Source organism: Ischnura elegans, assembly GCF_921293095.1.
Source record: "Ischnura elegans chromosome 13 unlocalized genomic scaffold, ioIscEleg1.1 SUPER_13_unloc_1, whole genome shotgun sequence".
Classification (NCBI taxonomy): Eukaryota; Metazoa; Arthropoda; class Insecta; order Odonata; family Coenagrionidae; genus Ischnura; species Ischnura elegans.
Genome location: NW_025791657.1, coordinates 624,626 through 650,688, shown reverse-complemented (window position 1 = coordinate 650,688; position 26,063 = coordinate 624,626). Strand labels below are relative to the sequence as shown.

General features: G+C 36.9%; 1 protein-coding gene across 1 annotated transcript; it reads right to left on the bottom strand.

The window, feature by feature from the left end:
* Positions 1-1,384: 1,384 nt before the first annotated feature.
* Positions 1,385-14,796, bottom strand: LOC124172465 (gastrula zinc finger protein XlCGF26.1-like; the record flags this gene model as incomplete). The annotated part of the gene is made up of 5 exons (XM_046551905.1): positions 14,785-14,796; positions 11,889-12,056; positions 8,240-8,359; positions 5,075-5,147; positions 1,385-2,820 (listed from the first exon to the last, which is right to left on the bottom strand). Coding segments are annotated over exons 1-5 (1,809 nt in total), but the record flags the coding sequence as incomplete, so codon positions are not given.
* Positions 14,797-26,063: the final 11,267 nt, after the last annotated feature.

Sequence of the window (26,063 nt, the reverse complement as noted above, 5' to 3'; positions counted from 1 at the left end):
TTGGTCTCCTATCATGTGGAGGTTGTCATTTATCATTTGAGTCACAACAGTTATTTTTGAAATTTTCTGTGATGATTGCATTCCGCTAACTATCTATATCTCATTGCAACAAACTGCTGTCACTGATATATGATGCATGTGCATGTCAAATGTCCATGGAATTGTAAACTTCAAGTGAATTCATTTCCAATATGTCATATTTTAATTGATATTATTTTACTTCTGTTTTCAGTTATCTTATAAATAAATGACCATTCACATAAAAGTAAGAGTTACCAAGATTTCTCATATTATTAACTCCCAGAATGCCAATTAACTAAGGTAAAGCAAACTAAGGTAGGTAAATAACTTAGGTAAATACACTGAGTAATTTTGTCATAAGACTATATTCATGAACATAGTTTCTTATGTTGGAGTAGCATTAGTGAGGATAAATTACACTGTGTGAAAGATCAATACTACTGATATCTTTATTCTAACTTCACAGCAGCACTATACCACAGCGTAGGGATATACAGAGATGACAAAATGGCTGAAGGCAGTAATCAGCTCATTGTGCATTTCACCATGTTCTAAATAAGGAAACGTGGCTTGAGTTGCTATCGTTGCTATCATTCGCCAATACCAATTATGTGCGTGCGACAGTGTATGGTGCGAAATTCAAAGCATTCAAGATTTTAGCTGTAGCATAATTAATCGAGATCTCGAATATGGAATACTTTCTAGCATTTGAGCATTTGCGGATACTGTTTGCACATCTCTGCAAAAACGGTTTCCCTCGAAAGTGTTTTTGCATGTGATTGGAGAGAGAAGAACTCGAAGTGAAAGACTTGCCACAAATCTTGCATGTAAACGGTCTCTTGTCTGTGTGTGTATGCAAGTGTTGATGAGACTTTCTTTTCTATTGAAAGATTTAGTGATAACATGAAAAAGATTTCTATCCTGTGTGCATATGGATGTGTTGGATGAGACTGTCCTTTCTAGTGAAAGTCTTTGCACAATAATTACATGAAAAAGGCTTCTCTTCTGTGTGAACACGCGAGTGTAGGATGAGTTTCTCCTTTCTAGTGAAAGCCTTTGTGCAATAATTGCACGAAAAAGGCTTCTCCCCCATGTGGGTGCGCAAATGCGTCATGAGGGTTCCTTTAAGAGAAAAAGACTTCATGCAATCACTACATGAAAAAGGCTTCTCTCCTGTGTGCACACGCGAGTGTTGGATGAGTTTTTCCTTTCTAGTGAAAGTCTTGGCACAAAATTTACATGGAAAAGGCTTCTCCCCTGTGTGTACACGCGAGTGTTGGATGAGATTTTCCTTTCTAGTGAAAGTCTTAGCACAAAATTTACATGAAAAAGGCTTCTCCCCTGTGTGTACACGCGAGTGTTGGATGAGTTTGTCCTTTCTGGTGAAAGCCTTTGCGCAATGATTGCACGAAAAAGGCTTCTCCCCTGTGTGGGTGCGCAAATGTTTCATGAGGCTGCATTTAAGAGAGAAAGACTTTGCGCAATCACTGCATGAAAATGGTTTCTCTTGCGTGTGCGTGCGCATGTGTTGAGTAATGTGAGACTTCGAGGCAAAAGACTTGCTGCAGATCTCGCATGTAAACGGTCTCTCCCCTGTGTGTACACGCAAGTGTTGGTTGAGTTTGTCCTTTCTGGCAAAAGCCTTTGCGCAATAATTGCAGGAAAAGGGCTTCTCCCCCGTGTGGGTGCGCAAATGCTTCATGAGGTTGCCTTTAACAGAGAAAGACTTCATGCAATCACTACATGAAAAAGGCTTCTCATCCGTATGTGTGCGCAAATGTTTAGTTATGCGAGACTTCGAAGGGAAAGACTTTCTGCAGATCGTACAGGGATAACATTTTCTTTCTTTGTGTGAACGCATGTGATTGCCAAGACCACTCCTCAGCGGAAACGACTTGTTGCAGACGCTGCAGTTGAAAGGCCCTCCTTTTGCACCTCCTAGCGCATCATTTCTGAGGTTTCTCGCGCAAGAGATGGTGGACTTTGAGGACATATTCTTCGTGTATGGTTTCCCATCCTCATCAGAACTTCCCACTCGTTCTGCAGTTTCCCTCTCTCCCATTCCACCACAGATTTCTAAAACAGGCGCATTTACTTTTTGCATTGGCCCTCGTATTTTCCTTTCCAATCCCATCAATGTCTCAGAGGTGGATGACTCACAAGAATTATTACTTCCTTCTATTGATGCAGGGACTGTAAAAGACTCATCTTTTCCCATAGATGATTCATCATTAGGATCCAAATTGCTGGTACCAGAATGAATTTCCATGTGTTTGATCAGATCATCATTGGTGTTGAACTCATATCTGCAGTGGGAGCAATAATATAACTTTTCGTTTGAATTTTTACCATTTCTAGGATTTTTGATGAAGCAATAACTAATCTCTTTTTTGTTTTCCATGACTGCCTCAATGCCAATTTTTCTGTTTTCACTGACACTGATCAACCTAAGGCTACCTGTGATATTTGGTGCATCCCTTCTATCCCCTACAACAGTCATTGTGGCTCCATTTCCACTGTTTCTAGATGCTGGAATGTGTTTCATATAACTGTGTCCATCATCAGGAATTGAGTTAGACCGTACCTTGTCAGCATGATGAGCAATGTCTTCTTTCAAATCTTTATCCATCACATTCGTTCCATCCCCACATGGGGATGCCACAGTCATGGATTGAATGTGTGTCACTGAGGCTGATGAACCAATACAATCATCATTAAGATCAATCCATACATTTCTTTCTGCCAGCAGGTGTGAAGTTGGTGTCGTTTCAACCAGCACTTGGTCAGGAGTTGACAGCCCTAGAAAAGAAAATCATATTACAATCCAGGACTCACAGATCTAATTTTTAAAAACCATTTGATAGATAGGGAACTATTCCTTCCTATACATATTCCTATACCTGTTCCTTAAGGAAAGGAACGCATCCATAATAATTAATATCTTGAAATTGTTGATGAAAAAAGAAATCATACCCTATAAAAAGTTGTTCATTCAAAAGACAAATTTGTATTCAGTAATTTTGTGTTGTGCATATTGTAATGTTCCAAAAGCTGATATTTAAAACGACAATAATATTTCATTTAGGAAAACTTAAGGAGAGAATAATGTTTTCCTTTCACTCCTATGCAAGTAGATCAGATGTCAGTCTTTTTTGGACATTTCAATATTGCTATAATTTTGTCCAAAATGAAAAGTCAAGCATCAAAAATTATGTCATATCAAGCTTGAAAATTGCTGAAGAAAAACGAAATCATGCCCTTTTAAAAAATATTCATTCAAAAGACAAAAACGTGTGTTCATTGGTTATGGATTATACACATCAAAATGTTCCTTAAGTATGTATTTAAAATGGCATAAAATTTTCTTTTGAAAATACCTGAAGAGAAAATACTGTTGCCCTTATCCTCCTATGTGAGAGAACAACAATTATCAAAATCTTTAAGGAATATAATTTATTGAATGTTAAAATTGCTACAGATTTTTCAACATCAGTTTACTTTTAGCAGCTACTAGTTTTGACACCAATAAGTAAATATTTTTCATAAATTACTTAGCAACTGATATCACATATGCCATTGAAGAGGCCACAATTCATGCATTTTTATTTCCAAATTCACAGCACATTGTTGTTGAAAAAGAAGAAATACATCAACCATGAATCAAGTCTAGTTTACAATCAGAGGTAAATTTGATGAAAAAAAATAAAATTTGTTAAAAATTATATAATTTCCTACTTTCGTCCGTTTGAGGATAACAGTTAAAAAGCCATAATGGGAGCAATTACATTTTTCCAGGTTGAATATGATATCCATCTAAATCATTTCCTGATCAACCTCCTGATGAGATCCGCATAAGTACATAGAAATATAAGTGATTATAATTTTTTTATCAATAACAGCAAGCTGCTACACATAAGTTATTAAAATTGAGTTGTGCTGCATCTTAGCTGCACTGATTTGTCTTCTGGTGTTAACTTCTGAAATCCATAATATATCTACTTACTTTCTGTTACAAAGTATTTTCTGACATGATTCACCGTGAAACCTAACACTGTTGCCAAGCCCATGCTAATTTTATGAATTCGATATGCTAATACCACTTCTGGACTTACAGTCTCAGTAACTTGTGATCACTAATTTGGCTGTTTTAATGCTAGAAATCCATTTAAAATCCAACAGTGCTTAAATAATATTAGTAATATACCAGGGTATAAATAATACAAATAATATTCTTATTTGGGACCGGTTCGGTTCCAAATAAAAAGAAAAAGAAAACCAGGGTAACTCAACCCCAAAAAAAACTCCACACACAGAGGTTTCAAATATTTTTATGCTACCTATAGCACAGAAAACGTTATCCTTCTGTAGACACAGGCGGGAAAGAATTCAGAACGACATTTGAGTGTCAAAACTAGGAAAAAAATAGGGAAGTGGAGTAGTACATAAATGGGTGAAAAATACTACTGGTGTTGTATTTCAACATGGACAAATCACATTTCTACCAAAAGAAGTCGGTAACAATTTCATACAGTCATTTCACCGAATTCCACCCACAGGTTTTATACAAACACAGACTTCAGTGTACAGGCACTGGTACCTCATGCTAAGCCCCCGTAATGGATCATTAATAACTAGAAAGTTTTGTCTATAACACCAGCCATAAAGAACTCATTTGTTGAAGACCATTGACTGAACTAGAGAGGAGATCTTATATGAATCTTTCACTGCCATAAATGCAGTATGTCACTAAATATAAATGAAATTTCAGTAGCCAATCTAAGTCAAAAATCGATCGACTTCAGCAGAACAAAATATTTTACATTAAAAGGGCTTATAGTATAAATAAATGTTGAAGGAAATTATAATATTTCTATAGAATACATTACACTTCATATTATTAGAAATCTAGACCACACAAATGTGAAGATAAACGTAAAGATAAACTAAATTAAACAAAAGTTACGCATGGATGACTAAATTAGGTTCTTCATACTTCAAAAAAGTTACAACAACCTCTCTACGCATATAATTGCAAGACCTAGAGTTTACTCACCTATAGCCTCAGTCGTAGAGTCATTGGTCATTTTAGAATTACCAATCAGTTTTTCATCCTCTGTAAACAAAGGCTGAAAGTAGGAATCAACTCATTAATCATGAATGCACATAAGAATCAGTATTATTTTGATAAACGATTCCTTTACAATATAGAACTATCATCCACACATATACAGCAATGAACACTTTGCAATTTCTTTCAACAATGAGACAGTTTTTGAATAACTCTCATTCTAAATTGAATAACTGTGCCTTAAATACTGTGCAATTCATGTAATCATTTATACAATTTTTATGTTGACTTCATTTTCTAAGGATTCATACCGAGTGTAGATTTACTTTAATAGCAGATAGTAATTCCATTACCCAATGGAAAAGTAGCCACTGTCCATGGAAGCGATATACATTAATAACATTACCAACCCTACAAAGGTTATAATTCCTGATTCTTCATTACTCCTGTGGGTACACATCAGACTCCCTTGAGAAAGCGACCAGAATCGGTTGGTTATGTTGGGTCATCCCAGTAATTTATGCGTGACATAGCCCAAAAGTTTTTATTCAACGGTAATAATTCCTGTGCTGCAAAGAATTAAGGCTATAGTTTGGTACAGGGCAATCCTTTTGTAAAGTAAATATCTGTGTAAACGAAGCAACAATTCTTCTTTTTTGAACCTACAGTGAGTCATTGTTTAACATCACTTACCGTTCCTGAAAAATGTGACGATAAACGAAATGACGTTAATCGAAGCACAATATCCCATAAGAAACAATGTAAAAAGTGATTATCGGCTCCTAGACCTCACAATTCCTACGCGAAAAAATTTTAGCGTGTCATATTTGGGCCATTTCTTACGATGAGAATGCCAAACTATGGCATAAACACGAGTCCCTGTCTTCCTTGACGGCAACACCAGCAGCGACGTACATCCTTTTCCATTTTTGTATCTTCCCGCGTTTGTTTTTTCAGCTTCGCTATGGTGGTCACCTGGGTATCATCATCGCTGAAACATCGTCGCAGTTACAGGAACCAACATTATTGAGAACACGGCGAAAAAGTGACGACAAATACTCCGAGTTCTACACGGAAAAATTCCTAGAAATCACTTTTCATGTTCCAGAAAACCGTTATGTCAAGTAAAATTTGCTAAAACTTTACTTGACATTTACGCACTTAACATTTGCGCACCTACCTAAGAATTTATTTTGCATAAAAGTTGCTATAAACGTAATCGAAATTGACAATAAACACACCGTTTTACACTTCGTTCAGACTGACTGCATTACCGCCCACAAAATGAACAACCTGCAACGCCCGCCGCTCCGCATTTTTTTCTCGCGCGAAATTTAAAAGACCTGACCAGACCTGACGTTATCGCGAAGCAAAGGTGCGATAAACGAATGACGGTCTCAAAATTTTCGTGACGTTATCGCGAAATGACGTTAAACGGGGTGACGTAGACGAGGACTCACTGTATATACAACTAGGAGACGCCATATTTATTTAAGAAAATCATTCACTTAATTGTTCACCCAACCGCGGTCTTAACCATGGTCAGTAACACCTTAGGCCTACACCATCATCTGAACAGGAATAGGGTGGTTTCCTATTATTTTTATTGCCTAAATCGAAAGATTATTACCTCTGGAGTACGCATTTAACACTTTTGGATTTTCATATGACAATATCTATTTTTTGGGATTAAATGAAGTGAAAATTTTCAAGTGCGCAAAAGTGTGACAGCTAAGTATGAATGATGGGAAAAGCCCACGTGACTTCATTCTGGTTCACGCTGCCATCGTGTGAGGTGGCCTTGAGGCGATGATATGTGAGCCGCTGTGATGCAGGTTGCTAGCAGGGAGCAGAGTACCCTGCTAGCTAGTAGTGCTTGGCTTAAGTAAGGATTATAATAACCTTATCAAACAAAGAAAACTTTCCAACTTTAGCCAGTTTTAATAGGTGATTTGTAAGACATGTTTCCTTTGAGCTCTGTGCCTCGTGCATGCATTGGTAATCTCAGAGATTGTAAAACTCCTATAAAAACTAGGTCCCAGTGATGTCACATGGATTGGCATCGCATGGGTGCCAATCTGGCCTTTTTCAAATCACTTTATAATGGACCATTGTCATGCGTCTAAACTGGGATTTCTAAAACGAAATAATTTGTATGTTATGAATTCACTAATGGTGGGAAATGAATTGTACCAATGCCTTTCCTTTTCTATGAAGGAAACTACCCTATTGGTTACCTATACATATAACAGTATTTTTAATGCTACCACCAGATTATGGTAAGCAATGTTGGTGTGGCCATAATTAGCTGGAGGTATGAAGACAAGAATGAAATTATCATTTTAAAACAATAAGTGTGATAATGTACACCAACGAGGCTTCAGCAGAAAGGCGGAGATTTTGAAGGAGGAAAAGTTAAGTTATTGGTAAAGTTATGAAATTTTCCCTTGGGATTGATTGGCCACTGGAGTGCGACTACTGCTTCAAAACCCTATATTCCGTTCACATCTGTCATAGTCAGCTCTTGGTACCGTGAATGCAAAGGATGCATGTTCCTTCAAGTGCCAACCGTGCAAAGTTTTCACAGACCCAGCCCCATGAGTTAAGTGGGATTTACTCAGATTAACTCCTGTTACGCCGCCAGGCGGTGCCCCCCCGGGAGATGCTGCCTCCTGAAGGAGTGACCGTGAACCAACTGAGGTGGCTCAAGGGGACGCGTCGAGATGTCGTCACAGTGGAGTCGAGTGAGCCGAGGGACATGGAGAGTCCCGTTTGTATAAGTGCGAAGAATAAAGTGTCATAGAAGTAAAAGAGAGCGAGGATCATTTCCAGAGTAACCCAAGGTCACTTTAACACTCCCATGCCCCCCTCTTTTCTCCCCAGATAAACATTATTCAAATCCAAACGCAGAATTTAAAAGTCAGAGCGAACACTAGTTTGATATATTTATGACATTATCATCAGCAAATAAATGCATTTTACTGCTTCTTCAGGAGCAAAATTCAAACATGAAGGTAATGAACAAAAATGACAGATTACATTACCATGTGAGACAAAAAATGAGTGATTCTACTGAATGATGTCAAGAACGTTCCAGAGAGGAATGAATTTTTGAGACAGAAAAACTTAACATGGTAAAAGTGCACTTACCTCGTCATCAACTTCCAGGGGGTCTACAGCATCACTTGAGATGCCAACTGCATTTGGTGAGTTAAATACAGGATAACTCTCCTCATTGAGGAGCTCTTCCTTCTCCCCTTTCTCATTAAACTAAAAGGGAATGTTGAGTGTCACTCAATAAAAGCTATACAATAATTATAACATCTCTAATGCATAATAATAGAACCATGTTCTATTCCAGAGGCCACTCAAGCTGGTCGAAACTGTGGATGCCTGAGATTCTTATGACCAAACTTAACCCTTTCACTGCCAGCCAATTGCAAGTGGGATGTACGAAGACTGCCAAGGCTATTTTCTGAAATTAGCATCATTTCAGATTTTAAAAAAATTTACAGCTACTCAATTTTATTTAATACGTATAGATTTTTTCCCAATTCTTAAGATATATTTACCTCTTATAACCACAGAAAGATTATGGGGGTTTACATAAATTACAGCCATTGAAAAGGCCACAATCAGGAAAAAAGGGAAATAATGGGGAACATGCATGAAATTTGTTCATCATGATAGTTAGTCTCATTGAATAGGAAATGTTCTCACGAGTCCAAATATATGAGCCAAAACTCTCCTAGTACTCTGCTTACGTCAATAATTGCTAATTAAAAGTTCTCGAATGTCGCTTGAAGTCACGTTACCTGAAACGCCTCCTGACGTCATCGCACGGTACACCATTCACTTCGCTAAAGAGAGTCTTAGAGTGGTAGAGCATTGAATGCAAGATATCAAAGTAAAAATCTTCGTTGAGCTGTGTAGTAGTTCCTAAAAGGACAAATTGACTCAAGAGGGATATAAGAAACCAAAATACTTCAGTTTACTTTAGCTCGATTCCCTTATGGTGGCTAATTTTATTTTCATTCCAAATCTCCCCAAACAATCCCCTTTATTTATTTCAACAACGCCTTGGCAACCCAAAATATTCACAGTCTGCATTTTGTTGTTACAACAGCAATTATTTTCGCCGAATTTGCATTTGAGCCCTCGTAGATCGATTTTCTATCCACTTCCTCAGTGTGTCATCAGTGGATACCGTGCCGTGACGTCACGCTCCGATGACGTCTTGTTTTCAAGCAGCCGATGAAGATCAATTTTTAAAGACTCATAACTCAGCTGAGAAGCATTATTCATAGGCGAAATTTTCGGCAAGTACATTTGAGGTAGAGGCCTTCTTATTCCAGTACTTAAAAAAAATTGTGCATGCTCCCCATTTGGGCCGATACATTGGCCCCTGGCATTTTTCGCTCAACCAGCGAGGGCAGATATATCGGCCCGATGGCAGTGAAAGGGTTAATACACTTGATGACTCAGCAACAGCAAGCAAACATCGTCGCCTGGCAACCCAGGGGTTGTATATTTTGTTCTTCCAGCTTCACCAACCTAGATGTTTCAACATTCTCAATGTTGGCGAAAGATGCTGGTGGTCTTGACACCAATTCTCTTTTCGCTCTTTCATTTCTTTCCACTATTTCCAATTATAAAATGGAGATTCGTAATAACGAAGTTCGTATGAACGAGTCTGTCAGGAATCGTCGAAAACTCCGTGGATGATAAATGCGATTGAATTACGCGGAAATATATATAAACAGGAAAATTGGTTTCAGTTTCGGCATGCGGCATGACGTAATCGAGGGTTGATATCCTCCCGAATACAGTAAGTACCATTTACGAACTCGATGCGTTCCACGACCTTGGTCCTAAGTTGATAAACCCACGGTCCGGCCACCGAGAGTTGTCTGATGACTGGCAGAAAAGTCTAGGTCTGGGCAGCGTTGCCAGGTGAGAAAGTGAAACGCCTATAATGGCTTCCGTGAAGAAAGGAGACGAAAAGTACGACGAGCGTGAAGGACCCAGCGGAAGAATCACTTGCTTTGGGGATTCGAAGAAAAGGCATGTTTTATGGGATAAGGCTAATTTCGCTGCTCTGTTTGCATTTGACGTTATAAGACATTATAAGATAATGTGAGGTGCGTTTGGGGGACAGCGATTGGCTGCAAACCGTGCTGGAGAAGGGTTATACGCACCTCCTATTGTGCCGTCATCGGACCGGTCGTACTTTATGGAAGGCATTGAGAAGTACGGTTATCCTGCACAATGCAACACTTCACAAAAATCATGCGCTAACTCACGATTGTGAAGAAGTGAACTAAAAGGGCGTGCAACGCAGCCGGAGCCGAAAAAATCATTCTCCGCGGCAAGGAACAACGGGCGAAACGCTAGTCAGTTCCTAACTTCACACCGGAATGAATGATACTTTGTTCAGATTATGCCCAGAGTACGATTTCCTCTACGCCACACTGCGTAAAACGGCCAAATCAAAAGGCGCCAAATTCCAAATTTTAATGCTGTCATACCTAAAAATTCGTAAATCGAATGTGCGTAGGAAGAGCACTAACTGTACATCAAATTGACGAGCTGTAATGGGTCTGTCACCATGACCCCCCAGGAATGAAGCTTATGGTATATCGTTGCGCGAATGTTGAAGAAATACCATAAATGACGCTCTCGGTCACAGTACACGAGGACAACTTAAACGTGGCGTGATTATTAAAACTTAGTGTAGTGAATATCGATCTAAATGCCATAGCTTATGCGTGGAACTTCGTAATAAAGTTAATTTTGTAACCACCAGAACCGGGACTGAGGCTCGTAATATCGTAAAAACGAAAATTTCGTAATAACGTTTCTTTTCCTATAGCTAGGATAGGCCTTTTCGTTGAGGCCAACGATTTTCTTTGTAAGAACGAGTACTTCGTAATAACGTTGTTCGTATTAACGAGAGTCTTTGAACATCTAAATCTTTCATCATCATCATCTTTCCATCGGAATGGAAAATTTTTACACCAATTTTAAAACCACGAGCACCGCTAAGGTGCAGCGAATGCATATAAGGGTTAAAGACCTCTGGCGACTACTATCACATGCCTCATGAGTGTGGAGACATACACATTGGTGAAATTGGAATAACTATTTAAACCAAGATATCAGAGCACAAACGTTGCATAAGACTTAGATACCCTGAGGGATCTACAGTAGCCAAACACTGTATTGCATATAATTACGCCATTCTGATTAATGAAGCCATATCTTTCATCTATGCAGATATATATTGGGATCGGCTCAACAAAGAGGTGATTGGAATTGGACTCTCAAAGAATGGAATTAATAGAGATGCAAGGTTTCAACCAGAGGAAAACATAATTAAAGGAATGGGATGGAATCACCTTTCTATGAGAAAATTAGCAGGATTTTACAACAAGGATCTAATCAGGTGAAAAAGATTCGTGTTTAGGCTCTCTGACATAGCAAATACTTTTACCTTGAAAGTAGACAAAATAAAGTTCACCACTGGAGTACTCAATGGAATAGAATTTGAATTATTTTCTGTCAGAAGAATAGTGATGTTGCACAAAAAAGATTGACATAAATGAAAATAGATAAAGATCTCAATGGTTTTGCAATATATTGTACATTTGGAAAAGTTGCACAACAGAAACTCGCGCATTTGAGGGTGACATCCCATACAAACGCATACATACACTCAACGCAATCCTAATTTTGTCATACAACTACGAATTTTACTCAAATAAAGGCCATGCTGCTCCTAGATGAGAATAAAACTTACCACAATATTGGCTCTGGGTAATTGGCAGTCTTGCACGGGAATGTATATTTCAGTCATTTGAACGGAGCATGCAAACTGTGAAGTTTCTTCAATCGCATCTCGAACACATTCTTTTGTGCCAGCAGAAGATCCAGCATTATCATTAGCTGCCTCCTCCTCTTTGATGATCTGCGCAGAAATCAAAATTGGTAAAAAAGTCACCTACATCAAAATTAACAAATGAGTCATTCTCATCAGGCAAGGCCATTGCAAGGGCGGGGATCAAGGGGGATTGATCCCCCCAAAATGAAAAAAAATTAAATAGATACTTTATGCTCGCTTGGTGCTCACACGACGATATGATATAGCTGTGCAGGGACATCTAGTAGTCCAATGCGACTTAAGTCAATAATTATCTAAGCAAATTTGTAGGTGCAGTGTGCGCAGTTGTAGTGCAGTGTGTGAAATAATAGAGTAGTGAATTAGAAGAGAGGTAGGTGACTTAAGGGCCTCCTGAGGGACCGCAGAATTGACATCGACACCGAGGAATTGATTCATCGTTTTACATTCATTACACGTTTTTATCTGAAAAACATCTCTATTTCGCGTCATTTATCGCATGCATAGCGTAAAATGAGACGGTTTGCAGCGGGTTGCCTACCTTGAAAACTGCTTATGGGGCCACGAGAAAAGGTCATTTTCTCGATAATTAGAAGGAAAAGAGCTGTCGCGTTTGGTCTAAATATCAACGAAAGACCAATGTTACACACAATTGGAAAAAATGAGTGCTTGCCAAAACTAAATTTAAATTATTTACATTTATAACGTTTTTTGTCAAAAATTTCGAAATTTCAAGACAAAATGGCGAAAAGAAGATATTAACCGATTTTGAAAAAAAAATCATATCTGTAATACCCACCCGGGTACGCAACTTTTGCCGGGTATTACGATTCGCTCCTAAAAAAAGTGGCAAAACGAGGCACCCTAATGGTCAATCCATTTGAAGTGATCCAAGGTAGGTTGCTTAACCATTTTTCATATTTTTAATTTTTTAATATGTTTTACTGCACAAATGGGAAGTTCAAAACTGATTTAAAAAAATTTCATTCTACACCGTTAACATGGGGTGGACATTTTTGTTTTGAATCATAGAGCGTTTTTTTTTCCTTTGAAGACGTTTGTGTTAAATTGATTATCCCTGGACTGCATCATGCTACAAGATTGAAACTGGCATCATTTTTTCCAGTACTTTCTTCCATTCAATAGAGTTTAATAGCCATAATTCCCCATGCAAATCTTACCTGTCTAAATGGTCTCCAATGTAGGGGGTCGAAAATTGAAGAATTCCACTCTTTAGAAATTTAAAAAAAACCATGAAGGAGAAATTTATCAGAGTTAACATTTTTTTATAGTAAGATATCATTGGGTACACACATTTTATAGAGTATAAGAATTGACAACTCACTCGTTAATTGTTAATGAATTTTTAAAATTTGGTTTTTTTAAATTTTTGTTAAGTTTGAGGCTGCATATCTCAGATGGGACTGGATAAAAATACACGATTTTTACACATTATGTAGTCCTTTGTGATAGCAAAGTGAAATAAAAATTTCAGTTGTGAAAGGGACATCCATCCTGCTCTTAAGAAACCCTATGATGAAAACATGTCCATCATTAATAGAACAAAAAAAAGGAAACCAGTCGTGAGGGCTTGCCTCCCATTCATCTACACTACATCCAGTAAATTATCAAGAATTCTAGGAATAAATTGAATTGACACAATCAATAAGCCACCTTGGAAACTAATGATGTCTAAGAAAAAAGACAATGACAAGCTTGGAATAGGGAATACTTAAACAGGTACTTCAAGTACTGTACTTTAGCATAGAAGAAGGGCTCACCTTAGTTATGAAAACATGGAAATATTAGATAAGGTTGTTAATGGGTTGAGCAGTGCTGAGAAGGATAAAGATATTTGTGCTGTTTGTTGGAAGGAAAACAAACAAAGCTGCTACACAATACATCAAGGATACTGTATATCGTCCATTACAAAATATTTTACTTTTGCCATTTAAATTATGATAAGACATCATATCTAATGGAGGAAAAAATGTTTTAGAAAATCTCTAACATTTGCATAGTACTTAATCCTATGCATATCTTAGCCTCCAGATATTAATAACCTCCTCGATCACATAGGATTTAAATGTTTCATTCATCTTTGAGCGTGTCAAGAGGTGTGCCTACGTGTCTGGATTACCAGAAATTGTGCGATGTGATGTAACAAAAGGCAATGAGATAACGACGCAAAAGATGTGTCAAGACGCAACAAAAAGTTGCACTAGGGGGCTCGGGCACATGCTATGCACCTTTCTGTCTGCTTTGGTTGCGATCCATGCAGCCATAAGGAAACGCAAAAGGGGACATACAAATGATGAGAAGAGACGGCACAAATAATCGGAGAACACGGATAACCCAAACTTTCACTTCATTGTATTGTTATTTTTATAATTTACATAAAACACAAAATATATTATTATTAATGACATAATTCCGCTATTTTAAAGTGTTTCCCTGACACAATTGCAGCTTTCTTCGCCAGTTCGCAATCTTTTTAGCAGTGATAACATGGTTGTACTCGTGTTTTTAATGCTCTATATAAGGCCTGGTTGTGAAAACCATACATCCGTGGCTATGTAATCAAGGAAACAGAAAATTGGTTTGAAATAATGCTTTAAAACCACTGCTAGATGTCTGAAGTTACACTGTCAGGCACCACGCCCCGTAGTCGCATCTGGCACAAGTTTAACTGTTTGCAATTGCAGCGGGACTTGTATCCATGATCACGGAGCGCGGTGGTGCGCTGCAAGGCTAGGAAAACAGGAACACGGTACTCCCGTGAATGCAGCTAGCTCACTATTGCTTCCATTTCGAAGGGGATTCTAACAGAAGTAATATGCTTGGTGTATCCTAGTATTAATGAAATTATTCCGATGATTTTGCATCCAATTTTATTTTTTTATAAAGGTCGCTAAAAATATTGAGCAAGAGTAAAAATCATGCACGGATAATCCACAACACAGATACTGCAGCCGGATAATCGGGCGTCTGTTATATTTACAACCTCCTTGTACGCATTCCTTTTTCTGTCACTCGACATGCCCCTTTTCCGTCCCCGCAATCATCTACAGAGCTGTCTTTCTGCCAAAGAAAAAGTATGGACACTAATAGCAACTATAACACCATGCTTTTAATCAGGGATGGACGGATCCAGGATTTTTTTCTGATGCGGATTCGGATCGGATCCTTGATTCTCGGAGCCGGATCTTTCGGATCGGATATTATCGGATCCAAATGCATTTTATTTCATTAAATACTGAGGGAGAGTGAAAATCATGCGTGGATAATCCGCAGCCGGATTATCGGGAGTCTGCTGTACTTAGTATACTAAAAAAACTGTCGATCAGGGAGTATCTCAAACTCACCACGTTGGTTCCAGCATCACTGCATTCATCCCCTTCATCCGAATCGCTCTCCAGCATTGGACAGAAGCTCTCCTCCTCATCGTCTTCCTGAGATTGCTGCTTCTCAGGAAGATCGCCTTCAGGTCCATCCGCCTCCGCACAACCTTTGAGGGCCTGTCAATGCACAAGGTATTCAGCATTTATTAAAGTTCAACGAGTTCAAAGACCACACCAAAGGTTTTTGGGATTGCCTCACGGGTGAAATGGAGTTGGAACCCCTTATTTGACCATTGGTGGATTGGCGGCGGTTTCTAGAACCATTTTCTGGATAGGTTTCTTCTCTGTTTTTGACTAATTTTAAAGCTTCATATCCCCCAGTTACCTCATGGTTACCTCATTATTTTCAACAAATCTCGGATTTATTATCAAAGTGACCCATTTATAAAACGTTCGAGCATGATTTTGAGAAAATCTGTGGATTATAAATAGAATTTGGATCAATATTTTTTGAAAGAGGTGAAATATTCTAGCGGATATTTCGCATTGTTGCGTGTATAAGGTCAAAAGTATATGTTAGATTTGTGTATGAAAGAAGGGAAAGAAGGTTTCAATGCCCAAAATCAAAGTCAAATTCATTGTTTTTTTCTGTAAAATTATAAATTTCTTATTATTTCTTTTTGGTGTAGGTAAAAATAAAATTATGTATTAAAATTGTATTTTTGCAGTAATTTTACATATTTTTCAAAAAATTCATTGTGCGCTGACCATGGGGTCCAACTATCCTTGCGCCGGCCTCACAAAGGAAGCTATAGAAATAAAGCTGGTGGGAAATAACTTCAAATTTCATTCTGAATACTCCATCAGCAATACCTTATCATGTCACCTGCCTCACATTAAAAATACTTTCTTCTGCTAACCTGCCATAACAGTACAAAAGATTATTAAGGAAAATAAATATTCATTCAACCTTCAACCATTTCCAGATGGTGGAGTTTTCGCCATAGCATTACTGCTACACTGAGCCCAAAGAGGCTCTTCAGTGCCCTTCGTACAGAGCTTTTTTGCAGCTAATTCGTTAAGAAGGGTCGTTTGAGTGGAGTCGCAGAGCAGTGAAACCGGGTAATTGAAACTTAAATCATCATTGGGTCAGTTCATCCAGGCATGACACCCACCGACTCGTATTTTGATGACACTTGAAAATTTTCATCCTTCCATGTAGGAATAAAACAGTGTAAAATATTTCTTGTCTTTCTCTTATAGTTCTTTTGCGACTATCTGAAGTTTGGGTGAAACTGCAGTTTTTCAATGAATGCGGTCTCCAGAGGCACTTGTACCTCCAGAGGGAAATAATTTGTCCCAGCCATAGTTTTCATCAGATTCACTATGAAAATTTACAGGTTTACTATAGAAGTCATGAGGATTACAAAAACTAATTGAAAAATATCCTAAGAATGAAGAAACCTAAATGTAAAGTGATATTCTGCATGGAAAGGATAAAAACTGCATACTGTGAGAGACACAATATACTCTAGAGCCAATGAACCAACAATGTATGTAGTCATAACAATGGCACAAGAGAACTTGGTAGAGGAGAAAGACAACACTATGATATTTGGATGATTAAATAGAAGATCTAGACAATGATGACCTCACAGCAGATGCCCTAACAACTGTAGACTAAAAGTAGCATTGATAAGTAAGTCCAAAGCCATAGTTTTGTTCTGCCATAGTGTGATAAATGTTTGTTTGTCAACATTAAGGAAGCTAATGTGATTAATATTCTACTTTCCAATTTGCTCGATTTGTTACACAACTTTTGCAAATGATAGTACCTACACAGGGAAATAATTTGTCTCAGCCATATTTTTCATCTGATTCACTATGAACATTTACAGGTTTACTATAGAAGTCATGAGGATTCCAAAAACCAATTGAAAATATCCTAAGGAATAAAGGAAATTCTCTAAACTCATCCCCTATGAAAAAATTGTATGAAACTGTTTCAAAATTTTATACAATTTATACAATTACCATGGCAATTGTATAAATTGTATAAAATTTTGAAACAGGTTTATACAATTTTTTCATAGGGGATGCTTCATAAGATTTTAGAAAATTTTTCCTAAAAAAATATGATTCTACTTTGACCTGAGGCAATATTTGAATAGAGCTATGTTATTTTTCTAATATTCCTTAATGTATGACCCACCACCTATAAAAATAAAAGTCATGGCTTTTTGCTTGTTTTGTTGTTAAAAAAATTATTTAAAATAAATCCATTTTCACAACTCTGGCAGTCAGTGTTGGGTTCTACTTCAAGTGTGATGAAATGCTTGTGTTAACTGTTTTCTTTATCTAAGTAAATATTTATGACATGAATCTTGTACATAATAAGTTCCAATATTAAACCATTTTTTATGTGCACGTTGTTTTTCTCCTGATAAGAGAAATATACTTTAGAAACAGGATATTTTAAGGAATTCATAGCACTTACCCATCATTGCTGGGGATAACTTGATCGTTGCTTTATAGAACACATCAAAATACTGGATACATGTCAGTACAAGTTAACTTTCTCCATTTTGTATTGACAAAAACTTCACCAATATGTTTTACTTTATGAATGAAGTGCAACTTATAAGAATAATGTGAGAAGATACATTGTCTAACCTTGACAAGCATTTACTCTAATGAGGATTAGACATTAACTTGTTGCTGTATCTCCTTTGAAGAAATGATACTTTTTAACTTCATAGTGGAGCTTAGAAAATGATCAGATTACATTGGAATATGGCAGCAATGTAACCACATATTTTTTACCTGAACAGGGTTCATTGAACAGAAAGCAAAAATGAGCTGAGTAAGGCCTGCCACTTTCACCATTTCTACAATGTAGTTTTTCTCTCGGAAGGTAGCTATTGTTTACCCTTTGTCTTCCCCAGTTGCCCTCCAACTTTGGCATTGTGATCATCAAGTTTTTTTTCCAACAAGTTCTGTAGTTAATATTTGTGTCCATCTCTAGAAACCAGGAATGTAAGCCTTATGGAAAATATTTTGACAAAATTTGTTTTTTTCTATCTCAGTTAACAATAATTTTTCACTCTCATATATTGATTTATCATTCAGACTGATGTCTTTATAATGGCCCAGTATCAAGAGCCTGGTAACTGTAGTTGAGGAGAACTTACAATTAGTGGTACAGAGTACCATAAACTAGCTACACTAAGTGAATCTCCTAAAATTTGAAGAATTAAGTACACTGGAAAGAGAAATGAGTGAACACAGGCATGGAATAAGTTCTGGACTTCTTTTGAGTAATTGTGAGCACCAAAAAACCTACTTCTTAGAAAAATGTAAAACGTATCAAATAATTTGCTGTGATCCATTTAAATGTCATAGAAAAAAAGGAGTAAATCACTACAAACAGTAACACCAGCATTTTCATTCATGATAAGTAGCATACTACAAACTGTTAAAAGAAATTCCGGGACAAAAGATACGTGATTCATGTAGAGAAAAAGTGAATAAATACATACACCATACATATTGAAGAAAACTGGCATTTAAGAGCTAATCCCAATTGCTGGCAGTGATGATAGCATTGTAGATGTCGACAAAGATTCATCGAAAGAAAAGTATTGGAGGAAATGAATTCATCGTTCAAGGAAATGGATGCATCTCCTTTGAATCTCCATGCAGTTGCATCTCACAGCAAATCAATGTCTCCTAAAGGTAACTGAATGTTGCAACTTCTACTCTGAACAAAAAGGCTTGCAAACTATTGGATAAAGATTTCCTTCCAGAGCATGATTCAAAAGTTGTTGATAAAGCAAGTGATATGGATGTGCTAGTGGGGTTACTAAAAGAAAAACTGGTGACAGCAGGCAGTCGGGGAGAGATAATTCAGATATTAACACTAGCTCCTACTTTGTGGAGCACGAAAAATGTAGCCACCAGATTTAATGTTAGTGAATATGAAATGCTATACCAGATCCAAGGAGGGGCAAAAACTTAGAACAAACTACTGTGGACTCAGTTCAGTCATTTTACCAAAAATAAGGATATTCCTGCCTTATGCCAGGAATGAAAGATAAGATGAGTGTGTACAAAAATGTCTAATAAATATCCAACAATAAGCAAAATATTAAATTCATAGTGGAAGGTTCTCAAGACTATGAACAACAGCAGCAGAAAATTGAGTGAAGGTATACAAAAATTAGTTCGTGTCACTAACTTTTGACGTGTTTTGGTAATCCATTTGAATTGCAAAACGTACAACACCCCATGCAAAAGTGGTAAAGAAGGACAAATCCCTAGTCCTTGTTTTAAACTCCTGTTCACTTTCATCAAAATATCCAAACTTGATCTGATTCCTGTGAATATCAATCTCTCATAAGGAACAAGCTGTGTTGTTAGACCGTGCTAGCAGCTGCATCATGACGTCATGGTCATGCTATGAAACTGTTCCAAACTCAACAGTACTCCACTTAACGCTCAATTCCTAATCACCCATCTACTCTGTCATGAACAGAAGTGAAAACTGTGTTTTATAATCAAGAGAACAATAACTGCTCACCAATGTGAAGACAGTGTGCTCACTCGCTTAGTAAACAAATTTGAAGTGTCACTTTAGAAAAAAAAACGTTCATTATTACGAATAATTAATTTTAAATGACTCACTCATGAAATTATTCTGTAGTTGGTCATTATTGATCAGCTGAGGGAGAATGGTTTCCGTTTCTGCTGAGAGGTGTTGCTAATATTCCACAAAGGAATGATATTATGCAGTAGAAAAATAGAACTGTACAAGGCACAAGTAAACTCACCAATTCATCAGTGGCTAATGGATCTGACACATCAGTTGAAATTCCTGTTGGATCTGATGTGTACAGCACAGGATAATTCCCCTCGTCCTCGTCTTTCACATGAAACTAGGAGAGAATAATGGGCTTCACTCAATAAAAGGAAAACATTAAGAACCTAATTCAATAATAAAAAATCCTCTTTTGCTTGAAACCACTTCAGCTGGCCAATGTAGTCATGAGATTCTTGCCACTCACAGATCAAACTCCAGAATATCAATGTTCATCTAAGGAGGGGGAGTTATATCACAAAGGGAATGCGGTTTGAATGAGAGTTATGGTCACTTAGAGCAGAGGTAAAACAGCTGGAACGATAGATCGAGGTTCCACTGTACATTTAATTGCCTTCATCTTTTGTTACTCAGTCTTATAAAGAGGTGCCACAAGAGTTAGAGCTGGATCCTTCATTGAAATGAAGGAGGAAGGTGGCTTAAAACAAAGACAGGGCAATAATGAGACAAAGCCCACTTATAGCTAAGACAAATGGCTTAAGCAGACATTTCACATAGTTATCAACAAGTCTACTCCATCAGATACTCTATCCGAGGATTTCCGGTGTTGTACAAGTGATATTGACAGAAAAATTTAGTGCGGTCCAGCTTTCTGCCTCATACATTACAACTGGAAAAGACCTCAACTGACAGTGGCATTACTGTGAGTAACTTCCCATAAATATACTCATTTTTATAACAGGCATACTCTCTTTCTTATTGCAACTGAGAAATTTGTATAACTGAAGGTGGTTCAAATCAGGTTTCACTGTGTACTACAACATAACTTACCAACTCATTGTCCCTGGGCAGTACCAAGTCTGGCACAGGAAGGTATATTTCAGTGGTTTGGGATGAGCAAGTGAGCTGTGAATTGTTTTCAATCACATCTTGAATGCAGCCCTTAGTCTCCACATAAGGCCCCGAATTGTCATCACCTGCCCCTCGTTCTTTAAAACTCTGCAGAAAAAGTAATAGAAAAAAAAATTATCTCCTTAAAAATAATTATATATGGGATGCTCTTAAGCAATATGAAGAAGGATGTTCAACATACTGTCCATGCTTTCATATAAAAATAGAGTGGTGTCTGCCTGCCTGTTAATCAATCACTGAAAATCTATCTTTCTGAATGAAACAAATTCTCGCAGGTAGATCCCTAATATTCTGAGTTACTGCTGTGCCTACTTTAAATTTATTTGGGACCATAGTAGCTGGTCCTTCACTGCAAAATATACGATAGAGAATGGGGATCACCCAGCGGTATTATTTTCAGTTTTTTTTTTCAAATTACACGAAATCAAATTAGAGAATGAGGATTTAAAATTTTTGCCGTTCAGAAAATAAAATGACACAGTTTTTGATTTTTATACTTCTGATTCTTTCTTCTGAAGTCATAATATTTGTATAAGTGGCTTCTAAAAGGCTGAAATGTCAATTTATTCTTTTTTCGAAAGAGAAGTAGAGGAAAAAACATGATGAACATAATGTCAATGTATTTATTACATTCTAGACCTTCTGCTAACATTTAAATATTAACTCTGGAAGAGAATACTCGTTGCAATAGGTACTGGGTTATGTAGAAGAAAAGAAACCTTAAAATCATCTTTTCTTACAAAACCATTTCATGAAACTGTTTTTAAATAACCCTGATATTATTATCCTTAAAACTTGCAAAAAAAATCATGCAACAATTATGTATTACCCTCTAAACAAAGTTCCTGCTGTTAGTTAATAGATGGATATCGCACTGACAGATGGTCAATTTTGAAATATTAGTAGCATCATTACTTAAGCCTAGACATTTGGAAAACAAGCTGCTCGACGACCATGATGAATTTGTCTTGGCATTGGATACTTAGTGTTGTGAGAAAATTTCTGGGTTTGAGCCAATTAACCATCATTTGCAGGAGCAGTTGATTTCCTTCTGTCATTTAAATAAAACGGAATAAAGTGCTTCAAGAGCCCTATAAATTTAACCAAGATGCTGATCTAAGAGAGACAATGTGACATGATTGGTATCACTGCTTCAACAACGGTAATTTCAATGACGACAACTGTCCACGTAAAGGAAGGCCAAGCACCTTCAAAGAATCATTATTGGAGACATTTCTTGAGGAAGATCAATGCTAAACTCAAGAAGAGTTTGCTTTTTAGTTGGAGTTACCAACCAAGCCATTTCCTAGTGATTGCATGTGTTGGGAATTAAAGATTAGGCAAGAAACTTGGGTTCCCAATGATTCTATAGTGATTCCACAGCATAAAATGCTTGAGCTAATGTTAGAAAACCTAAAACATTAAACATGAAAACCTATTTGGAAACACTGTAAAACAAAGGCTGAACGCACCAGTCAAATTCCACAGACATTGTACCATCTGATTATTATTTGCTCCGTTCCGTACACACCCTTCAAATTGGTAGCCCAAGAAAAATTAAGAATGCAATAAACCTGTCAGGCATGCATAGCATATAAAGAATTATCACAGGTTTTCCCAGTGTATAGTACTGTGTAACGTAAGTCGGGAATTCCACTGGGTCAGGTTATCAAACTCCATCTAACAATCAGCCAAAGTTTCGATGAACAAGTTGCCCATCGTCATCAGGGCACCTGGGCAACTGGTTCATAGAAAATTGAGTTGAAGAATCTGGCCCCGTGTAATTCCTGGGTAACCCTCTGCACACCATATCCTTAGCCAAGATTTTTAAGGCTGTTATGTAGGATAAGCATCTCAGTACCTAAAAAATGTATTTCCCAACAATGGTAACAACCAAGGTACAGGTAACTTATTAATACTGAGGTCATATTTAAACTTTAACCACAATATAATTTAACATAATATATAAAATAAACTTGTTAACAACAATATTAATAGAATACTTTCACAAATTATGATGCATTTTTAAAACAGGATAGTGTTCATCTATTAAATTATTTACAGAAACCAATAATTTCATAAAAGGCATGAACAGGAATGAATCTTATCTATGTATTTAGCCATATATATTTGGGATGTAATCAATCAAAATTGATGTGAATATTAAATTTATATTCAAATATTAGAAAGTAGTATTTACAAATTAACTAATCAGCTATAGAAAAGATACATCACATCAAAATTCCTGATTTCTTTCTAATTTTACAATTTTGATGAAATTATTTTCATGGATAATTTTGGCGCACTAAAATTAATTTCTAATACTTTGCCAAATCTCGCCTTTGTGGCGCAATATCCGCCACAACACGCAGTAGAGAAAATTGGGAATATTCCAGGAACTCCCAAAGCAGTGTTCCGCGTTTGCCGTAGTATATAAACAAGCGATCTCGGCCAACAATGATTCAGTTGGTTGAGTCTGTACTACGAAGTGAGAATAATTGATTCATAATGGAAATGACACAAGTTCGTCATTTAGCGTACAGAAGTATTATTCAGTGTAGTAAATCGCTACCCCTTCATTGTACCCACCATCTATTCATGTAAGATGAATTGAAAATAAACAACCAATTTCTCAAATGTTGCTAAGATGTTTTTAGTTGTACATAACCTTAGCCTCATAAGATCATAGTTAAACCTAAAGGAGAGGTCAGCAAAAAGAAATATAATATGTTTGCATGCACTCGGGACTATATTTAACAACCGACCAACAAACTATTTTCAAGTTCTCTCACATTTTATTATTTAGCAGCATAGGTCAGGGAATTCTTTGTTCTTAAAAAAAAGGAGTATGGTAGAGGAGTCATTCCATGTCAAATCAACCAATATTTTGTCCAAATGACACTCAACGACTCACATTTTCCTGAAACTTTCCATACTTCCTGGTATAATTAGAAATTGTGTACAATATTTGCCTCCAATTTTCAATTGTTAATGAAATATGAGCAATTGCAATTTGGGAGTGACCCCTTAAGTGCCGCAACGTGCAACACATGGTGATTTTTATTTTCATCCATAACTCCATTCCTGTGAGATGAAAAGGCAAGATTTTTTCCTAAAGCTAAGTGTCCCATAATGATCCCACGATTATCATTAAATATTCACTGCATGAAGCAATTCATGCAGTGAATATTGAATGCATGACCATGGCAAGTTTCAAGAAAATCCGAATCGGTGGGTGTCATGGCCTGGTTGATTTTAAATGGAATGACCAAGAGCCAAGTGTGTGGATTACCTTTCTAAGTCGATAAATGGTGAATTTAAATCCCATTCTTCCTGAATATTATTGTCTAGTAAACACAAAGTTTTGCCAAAAGACGACATGTCTTCAGTCTTTGACACTGAAAAACCAACTGCACCATACATAGCATCTTGCCAAGGGCTCACATATAGGGAAAAACCGTTTCAGGGAAATTAGACTTTTCCGTTTACCAAGGACGAGGGTCTTTCATGTACCCTTTTATTGTAGATTAACAAAATGTATGCTAAATTATCTTTTGATCGTTAATCGAAGTACCTTTTTAGTTAATATTCGATTTAATGGCCACTGGCAGTTCTACAACATTATATTTCTCCATTTGTGTCACCAAGAAGTTAATCGATTACAATATAGAGTTTATCCTCAAAACTTCATACCATAACTATTTCAGTCCGCAAAATTTATCTTTCTAGATTCCTACTGTTGTCGACAAAAGCCGAAGAGTGTCACCTTTAACTGTGCCATACCTATACTACGCCAGTAATCAAATACGAAAAAAGGAAAAGTACTCACCCTGCAACAATTACTCTGCAAACTTTTTCTAAGAACTGCGTCTGATTCTAAACACATCTTTTTGAAGACACTGAATTCCGTAAGTTTCTTCCAACACAGTGCACAAATGGTAGTGGGCAGGCAATCTCCCACAGCAATCTGAGATATTAATATACAAAATATGGGTCAACAGAAGTCGTAATTATCTTGGAAAAAAACAAAATGATATAAGCACAAAAGAAGATCGATAGCATTTGATATGCCACTCACATGTAAGCCGACTAAATCATGTATGGCATCATTTACAGCTATATTGTATACTACATTCGAAGTGAATATGTTATAATAATAATCATGATTCTTCCTACAAAGTCTGCAATTCCTTCCTGAAGATTCCGTGAAAATCCCGCTGGTGCGACTCATGTTTTCACTTCAATATCTCATTCACTTTTTAAATCAGGTCTATCGTCAAAGACATCATCTACTCACTAACAAAGATCACAAAATCTCACAAGGAAACTACATTCACTACATTGGTGTTTGAAAATGATAATGCTTAATAATGCTCAACGAAAGCACCAACGACGCCAACAAAAATCGCCCGAGAGACATATCACTACTCGATAACATGGACTGAGAATATTTTCAACAATATATGACACGATTTTAAATCCCATGAAGACAACATGCACGACAATTATTGATCCGCAACGTTTACTTGTTAATACAAGACCATGCAATCAAGCCTCAGCATAGATTCGATGATATTTAGTTGCCATTTTATCCGCAAACAGCACACCTATAGAACAGGCCAAACATCCGCGTTTCAAGACAAATTTCTTTCCATTTGAAAAAATAAAGGGACATTTAATTCATATTCGTCAATTTTCTTTCAATTTATGGCAGCATTATAATTTATGTTTGATTATTATTCAATGCTTAGGCCAGAAACTGAATTTAAGCCCGACTTCAGCTTCCACACGGTCACAGTTAATTTACGGTCTTTAAATATGAAAAAGGATACAAAATATCTTGAACGTTGAATGATAAATATTATCATAACATTCATGTTTTAAATAATGCAATAGAGCTCAATAACGTATCACCCATCGTTGCAAATACCTCATTTATCGATTGTAGGCCTATTGCGTACGTTATCCTCTAGTGGTCAAAAACGCAACTAAAGTCTGGTATCTGAA